Genomic DNA, 8,964 nt, shown 5'->3' with positions numbered 1-8,964 from the left:
TGCTCACTTTTATTCAAAAGTAAAGTTCAAATATCACACAGGTTACCACTGCAGGGGTTTCAGCATCACAACAACAAAACAGACATTTTCCAGCCTCCTGGCTATCTGGACTCTGTAGTCCTTAAGCCTGTCTCCGCAGAGACTCACCACGTTGTCACATACAGCTTTGTGACAAACCAACTGCACAGGCTTCTGCTCCGGGCAACGGCCTGGTCAAATTAGATCACCTCTCCCTGAGTCCAGGGTAAACATTCTCCCAGTGTCTTTGTCTTTTCAAACTTTCCTCCAGGGTAAGGATCCCTGAACCATAGACAGCAGCTTGACTAAAAGGGATCAGGATGCTGGTTTCCAGTAAAATGTGGACCCAACGCAAGTATTCCTAATCCTGAAGAAAACTACAAAACCTGGATCGGCTCAGGTAAGAATAAGGGGGGGGCTGGGGGATCCTGCAGCAGAGAATTTTTTTTACCTTAATGCATAGAATGCTTTAACCACTTGCTTATTGGGCACCTAAACCCCCCTCCTGCCCAGACCAATTTTCAGCTCTTAGAGCTGTCACTCTTTGAACGACAATTGCGCGGTCATGCAACACTGTACCCAAATGAAATTTTTAGCATTTTTTTCCCACAAATAGAGCTTTCTTTTGGTGGTATTTGATCACCTCTGGGTTTTTTATTTTTTGTTCAAAAAATTAAAAAATACCAAAATGTAAAATACAAAACCGTTTTATATTTTGTTAACAAATTTTGCAAACAGGTAATTTTTCTCCTTCATCGATGTACGCTGATGAGGCTGCACTGATGGGCACTGATAGGCTGCTAGGCAGCACTGATGGGCACTAATAGATGGCACTGGTGGGCACTGATGAGGTGGCACTGGTGGGCACTGATGGGTGGCACTGATGAGCATTGATTGACGCACTGAAGGGCGATAATAACTGGCACTGATGGGCACTGATAGGCACTGATGGGTGGCAGTGATGGGCACTAATCGGCACTGGTAGGTGACACTGATAGGCAGCACTGCTAGGTGGCACTGATGAGGCACTGATTGGCACCACTGGTGGGCATTGATAGGTGGCGCTGATTGCTGGCACTTATGCACTAGTGGGCACTGGCAGGTGGTATTGGCAGGCGGTACTGGTCGGCACAGATGAGGCGGCTCTGCCTCTTCCTCTTTGGGACCGATGTCCCTTGCACAGAAGCCGGTGATCGGCTTTTTTGACAGCGTGAGGAGAAATAAAAACGATTGCCGATCTTCTGTTTACATCACGTGATCAGTTGATATTGGCTGACAGTTGATCACGTGGTAAGGGGCCGGAATCGGCCCCTTACTCCGATCTGTGATCACCCGAGTCTCATCGACTTGGTGATCACATGGCGCGCGCGGGGAGCGTGCGAAGGGGAGGCCATCTATTGACGGCCTCCCAGCAAAGTAGATCTAGTGCGGATCTGAATGGGTTAAGGTTAAAAAAAATTGAGGCTTTGGAACCATTTTAAATAAGTATACTAATCCTACACTTACCTTAGGTATCAATCCCCTCCTCCCATGGCCTCCAGGCCTCACGCTTTAAGCTCTTACAGCTGGGCCATGATCCTCATGCAAATGTCCAGCATGAGCTTCATTCATTCCTACGCAAAGGCTCTACACTCCAGGAAAGAGCAAATGATGTATTTTATCGGAATAAATGGTTCACACAGTGCATATGTATGGGAAGGGCTGAGCCCAAATAAAAGAACATTTTGGCAGAGTGGGTACAACTAAATGTGGTTTAGTGGCCATTCTGGGAGAGGGTAAGTGTTAAACTTGTTGCCCTGACATATAAGGGAAATGTACAGAGACTATAGTTTACTTTTAAACAAATGGCTATGTGTGCTAGTATAAATTTTCTAATGTCACAACAGAATGAGGTGTGACAAAATGCCCGCATTCAAAATATAAAGAGGATATCTAGACACCATAGGGGACAACAGGATATGTATAAACTTGAACTGGTTAATGCAAGAACTATTTAAGACAAGACTTTGTTTTAAACATAATCTCCTTTATTGAACTGTACTTTAGTCATTGCAAATCAGATAAAGTCACATTTAAAAAGTAGACCATCCAGTTGCTGACTATATTCATTAAACTTTCCTCTGTGAACTGACAAATCCAATCAAAAGCATTAGTTTTCTTATTTAAGTAAAAAACCAAAAGAACAAAAAAAAAAAAAAAAAGAATAAAATGGAGTAGACAGCTGTCAATCCATCACATCACAAAAAACACACAAGTAAAAAAATATAGTAGGTAAATAATGCAAAATGGAAAAAAAAAAAAAAAAAAAAAGAAAGAAAGAAATAACACTTCAAGCTCTGAACTATCAATATAATACAATAAGCAACAAAAGACAACATCATTGGAACTGATTATTCTAACACTATAAATTCAGTCAGAAGCTCTAAAGAACACTAGTAAGAAGCAGGACAATAAAATACTGAGCATGAAATACTTTTAATCTCTCCCATTAATATTCATTTCCAGCTGCTTATAATAGCAGCGCCTCATGGCCAAATCATTAGAGTTTTACATCTGGGTTGCAAATGACACTTTGATTGGATGTAATGTTCAAATGGTTTATCCCACTGTGCCTCCGTCAAGTCTTCTGCGGAGAGGAGTCCTGTAGTGCCACCGGCTCACTGTGTGTGCTGGCTCAACGTGTGGTTCTGAAAAGACGAAGAAAGGAGAAATGCATGAGGGGAGCAATAATAGAAAGTGTGCCCATACCCTCCTACTCAGTACCGTTTATGAAGAGCGCTACATAAAAGCCTCTCATTTATTGCAAAAAAAAGGAAAAAAAACATTGAAAAGAAAGGACACAAATGAAGGAAAAAACCCTCGCAAGGAATGGCTGCCAATATGACACAGACTTCTTTGTACTGATGCTGACATGAACACAGATCAGATTTTTTTTTCTTTCCTTGTAGCAGACTAGGTCTGCCACCAGGATTTCAATCTACACTGAGAGGAGGAGAAAAATAAGTAGCAACAGGAAGGGGAGAAAGTCTACCCTGGGGGATTTTTTTTTCTCTGGCCGCTGCAATGAAAAAAAAAAAAAACCTCTCCATCACCTTCAGGCCGTTTACCGTATTGTATCCTTTGTTCTCTACAACTGAAGACCGTTCCTTTGCCAAGAGAAAAGAAATTGGCAGAGATGTGTGTTTATAACCCTAGAAATGCCTGAGCAGATCCGGCTGGATTCCAAACAGCTCAATGGCAACACATGCTCATTTTGGCAATAACCTTTTCAGTGCCAGAGCCACCAACCAAACAGGGATGGTATACAGGCCACTGGAAGGGAAAGCTATGCAGGTTTATAAAGTAACACATTGTAGGGAAGTAACCAACAACAGACTTCAATTTACAGCTCGTTGCCTTCATAAAAGTGTCTGTACTGGTGTAATAACCTATAGCAACCAGAGATCAGCTTTTAGCAGCATAACCACACTGAAAGTGGATACTCGGTTGGTTTCTGTTGCACCCCACTGATGGATACTTTTACGTGTGTCTGTGTGTGAAAGGCAAAGATTTTATATATTTATTTTTCTTTTAAAAATCTTTTTTTTAGGTTTTCAATTGCATATGGTAATTTTTCTAGATCAGCTAAAAAAAACATCCCACTGGTTGCTGTAGGAGTAGAGCACATTTGAGCACAAAGTCCCCTGGAGGGCTGCCAAATGGCCCTAAGTGATATGATATAGGGGGGAAATGGCAGCATAACATATCCAGTAACAAAAAGTCTGCAGTTCTGTAAGCTTAAGAAAATTATACATTTAAATGTTCTGGTTTTTTCAATAGTGCAAACAATAATGATTATGTGTAACGTGCAGTAACTCCTATCAGTCAGTTAGATCATGGTTAACTTAGATTAGCAAAAAAAAAGAATTTGATTAGCATCTTTGGATTACTTCACTATACACATCACTGTAGGACCACAGCTTTACTGAACATAAGCCTGTAGGCTAAATATGTCCTTGGCAGTTAACCCCTTTTACTGCCAAGGACATATTACTATGCCATCACTGTACTCTCTGAAATGACAATCAAAGGGTTAAAACAAGCTCAGTTACCAAAGCAGCTGGGAGCTTGTTTGGCCTCTACAATAACTACTGATGGGATCTGGGTCCTGCAAACCTTTCAATTACTTCTACAAACTTAACATACTGGTGTATCCCCCTCCACCCACTGCTGCCATAGCTTCTACGCCTGTGATACTGCCAGTCTCATCTTTACCGGTAAATCAGGAAGATCAGTACACATAACTCCCATGTTAACTAAAAACTCAATTCTAAATCCAAAAAACAGACATTGGCAAAAAAAATAAAAATAAAAAAAAATTAAAAAAGAAAGTCTGTACTTTTTTCCACTGAAGAGAAACACATTGGTGAGAACAGACCCAAGAGAATGTGATCCTAATCATCTTGTTACACATCAGCCAATGTACATAGTAAGAATAGGGTACTGGTTGTCAGGAAATTTTATTTGGTGCAGTAAGGGAGCCCCATCCGAATCTAATATGTGCAAGAAGCATTGGATACTTGCTCTTATGTTTTTTTATTTAGTATTATATGTTCATGTCAGACTCACTTTAAACATTTTATACTTATCTGCATGAATAAATTATATCTCATCTGCCCAAAAGCTGATAAATGACACTTCCCCACTGTAATAGCATGTCTGCAATGAAAATTGTCTTGAGGAAATAGTTAACTAATGAACCTTCCATTCAGAGGGCTCTGTCTCGTGGGGTGCAATGACCCCATTTAGGAAAACTACTACTTTCTAATGTGTGCTTCGTCAAAGTGGTAGTGAGCTCAGAAGATTTCAACACATTTACTACTAAAAAAGCACATACCAATGTTAAATTAGAAGGATTTTCTGGCCAGGCAATTATTAGTAATAATAATGTAAATATTTTAGACTTGCGCATAAAAAAAAAGGTTTAAGATATACTATATATTTTTTATTGTAGAAAAACTTGGACTCAGAATAGAAAATGTCTGTAAAGCAAGATTGCAGCTGCGCCTGGTAGCCAATCAGATTCTAACGTCAGCTTGTTCAATAAGACTTTGACAAAATCAACCTGGAAGCCGATTGGTTTCTATGCAGAGCTGCACCAGATTTTGCACTCTTCAGTTCTAATAAACCAACCACAATGTGTCAAATCAGCCCATTTTTTCACATCTGGATAAAGCAGGGAAAATTTAGAACCTCTGTCAGGTTTTTACTTTCATCACTGGAACAATGCGTTATGAGAAATCTCTAACTGGGATAAAAAGAAATAAACAAAGCTCTATCAAAATTCTAAATACTAACACCACACTAAGCCATTCACAATGCTGCCCCAAGCTACATCACCAAACTTGGTTTAAAATACCAACCATACTGTTGGTTCTCCCAAGACCTCCTCCTTTCTAGCTCCTTTGTCACTTGCTTCCATGCTTTATCTTAGGACTTCTCCAGAGCAGGGTTGCCAACTTAATAAATTTACAAACAGACAGTTGGCAACCTTGCTCCAGAGCCTCTCCCATCCTCAAACTTCCAGCTCCAATCTGTTTGACTATCTTTTTCTCTGTCTGCTCTTGCAATTGCTAATAGCCCATCTCTTCATAGAGGCCTATCCTGCCTCTATAAACTATACTCTTTCTTTTTCCATCAGCCCATCCCTAAAGCTGGTTATACACCAGTAGAATTTCATTAAAACTTTCTAGTTTTAAGAACGTTCGCTTTTCTAACCATTAGTGAGGTCAAATCGCCATTTCGACTGTAGCGATGGGCAGGGGCGGATCCAGGGGGGGCAATGAGGCAATTGCCAGCCCCGAGAAATTTGTTGCGGGCCGGGCAGGTGAGAGAGTGGGTGGCTCCGTGGGTGGATGAGAGAGCGGGCGGCTCCGCGAGCGGATGAGGGAGCAGGCGGATGAGGGAGTGGGCGGACCTCCGGGTGAGGACGGGGCGGCTTGGTTTGTGGGCGGGCGTATGGCTCAGTGTGTGGGCGGGTGAGAGCAGGCTAGGTGTGAGTGGGTGGCTGGCCAATCAGCAAGCCGGCGGGCAGAGAGATGACATCATCTCTCACTGCCCCCGCATTCCTGCAGTAACTTCCGCCCTCACTGTGCAGGCAGCATGGGCAGCAGAGATTACATTATCTCTCTGCTGCCTGACTCTGGGACAAAGAAGCAAGAGACAAGCAAAACACCACCTTAACAGGCACGTGACAATCCGCAAGGTGTGTCAAGTGATGTGGCAAGTGTCAATCCTCAATATGTGGCAAGTGACAATCCGCATCTGGTGGCAGGTGACGTGACAATCTGCAATGTGTGGCAGGTGACATGGCAAGTGACAATGTGCAAGGTGTGGCAGGTGACGTGGCAAGTGACAATCAGCATCTGGTGGCAAGTGACAATCCACAACATGTGGGAGGTGACAATCTGCATCTGGTGGTAGGCAAGTGACAATCTGCAATGTGTGGCAGGTGACGTGGCAATTGAAAATCCGCATCTGGTGGCAGGTGACGTGGCAAGTGACAATCCGCAATGTGTGGCCGGTGACGTGGCAAGTGACAATCCGCATCTGGTGGCAGGTGACGTGGCAAGTGACAATCTGTAATGTGTGGCAGGTGACGTGGCAAGTGACAATCCGCAACATGTGGCAGGTGACAATCTGCATCTGATGGCAGGCAAGTGACAATCCACAATGTGTGGCAGGTGACGTGGCAAGTGACAATCCACATCTGGTGGCAGGTGACGTGGCAAGTGAGAATCCGCAACATGTGGCAGGTGACAATCTGCATCTGTTGGCAGGCAAATGACAATCCCCATTGTGTGGCAGGCGACGGTGGCAAGTGACACGCTCAGAGCTCCCACTGATTCTGCATTATGGTGAGTTGAACCATTTAATTTTATATCACAATGTATTAATAGAAATAATGCGCTTCAATCATCCTGACACCATAACAACCATGGTGCCTGGATGATTGAAGCGCCAACACCAGCCATTTCCTCGATAAATTGCCCACAAAAAAAACGTATTTTCTGGCACTGCCCCTCCTGAGACTAGACTCTGGATCCGCCCCTGGCGATGGGAAAATTTGAAGGAGCAGGATGAAAAAAAAAATTCCCGAAAAAATGTTTTTGAAACAGTGAATTTGGTCTTCATTCAGCAAAGTCCATTCATTCCAAAATCGAATGTTAAAAACAAAAAGGAGATTGAGGTACTTTTGATTAACATTCATCGAGTCATTGATTATACAAAGAATTTTTATGCAAATGTTCGTACAAATGTTTGTACAAACATTCATACGAAAATCTACTACTTAGTCTTACTTGAATCTTCCTTTTAGATTGTTAGCTCTCACAAGCAGGGCCCTCTAATCCCGCTTGTATCGATTTGTATTGTTACCATATTGTCTCCCTATATTAATAATGCTTCTTATACCATATAAGTATTTTTGCTGCGATTAGATTACTATAAATCAGCATCACCATAGAAGTTTTCTGCATTCTACACTCTCAGAACCTGTACTATATGCACGTGAATGTCTGCACTTTCACCTGCTGCTTCTTCTCATTCGTAAAATCTTCTCTTAAGGGTGCTGTAACTAATGCTTGTCATTTTTTGCATGTTTTGGTTTGTGAACAGGTCTGTTTGTCAGCAGATCTCTTGTAAATGACAAAAAAGACAAGGAGCTAGTGCACATGAGCACTCAGAGACAGTGGTTATCTGACAGCCTTTACTGTATGGGGTAATGTTAACTGCTTCTCTGTCAAAAGTCATTTTCAGGGGGTTGTAATAAAAAATAGATTATATTCCAATTACATACTTCATGTAGATTTACTGGGCAGAGTTTTCAAAAGGACTGGAGAAAGCAGCTAGTATGTGCTCCTATCCAAAACACACTAGCGCTAAATCTGTTTGTTTTTTCGCAGTGCTCCAATGTGCAATGCCTCTTTGGGGTGCAGCCCTCCTCAGACTGGGGAATCTTTAACAAACTGCAAAAAACACACAGGAGGGCGCAAACACCTTGTGCATTACCATAGACAAATTTATTCTAACATGCAAGACAAATGGATACTCAGACAGTAAAAATCAATAGGCATAAAACACCAATACTTCAGCAAAACGCTCTGAGGAAGGGGGGTCTGTCCCCCGAAACATGTCAGTGATCCAATCGGTTTTGGTACTATGATGGGCACATTGCTTCTGCTGAAGTATTGGTGTTTTATGCCTATTAATTTTTACTGTCTGAGTATCCATTTGTCTTGCGTGTTGGAATAAATCCGTCTATGGTAATGCACAATGTGTTTGCGCCCTCCTGTATGTCCTTTTCTATGCCCATCAGTCAGCCACTAGATACAGGCCACAGTAAGTCCCTCCCATCCTAACTTGTTTTCATGGGATTGCAGGAATTTTACAGATGAAAAGATGAAAGCACAATTGTTATGTATTCATTATAATATAATTAAAATATAGTTTAAAATTCTGCTAATGTAGCTTCCTTAATGAGAAGGACAGTACAAGGGGGCCTGAGCAAAGTGATGATGCCCATTTGTGGTCTAATGAGCCCAAAGGTGAAACAAGATGTTTCAGGGATATGACAGTGAATAGGAGGTGTCAATACCTTTACTTTGCAACGTGTCAAAGATGTGTACTGTAAATAATAAGTGTAGCTGCAGAAAACTACAAATATTTTGGCACGTAAATTGGTTTGTATACAGAATATGTAATGTTCACTATGTATTTAGCTGTTCATCTGAAATTCCACTTTAATATAACGGATTTCAAAAGTATATGTAAAGCCATAACTTTTTTCTTTGTGTCGGACATAGTAGGGAAAGAGGAGTCACACCTTTCAATTTTTGGATTGTCAGTGAAAAATGAATAAAGGGGATACTTACTGGGGTGAGGAATGTAAAGGTTTTCATTTACACT

The 8,964-nt window shown here is 41.7% G+C and overlaps 1 protein-coding gene across 2 annotated transcripts in view; it reads right to left on the bottom strand.

The window, feature by feature from the left end:
• Positions 1 to 2,023: 2,023 nt before the first annotated feature.
• The window catches only part of ZNF423 (zinc finger protein 423), a 442,417-nt gene continuing 435,476 nt past the window's right edge, over positions 2,024 to 8,964 (bottom strand). For both annotated transcript variants that reach the window (XM_073605003.1, XM_073605004.1), the window contains exon 8: positions 2,024 to 2,705. In XM_073605003.1, coding sequence (XP_073461104.1) covers positions 2,676 to 2,705 — 30 coding nt within the window. In that variant the 3' untranslated portion in view covers positions 2,024 to 2,675. The remainder of the gene's footprint in view (positions 2,706 to 8,964) is intronic.

The sequence above is a fragment of the Aquarana catesbeiana genome, linkage group LG11 (genome assembly GCF_042186555.1).
Source record: "Aquarana catesbeiana isolate 2022-GZ linkage group LG11, ASM4218655v1, whole genome shotgun sequence".
NCBI classification, from domain to species: Eukaryota; Metazoa; Chordata; class Amphibia; order Anura; family Ranidae; genus Aquarana; species Aquarana catesbeiana.
The sequence above is the reverse complement of the archived record's forward strand: the minus strand, read 5'-3'. Positions and strand labels throughout refer to the sequence as shown.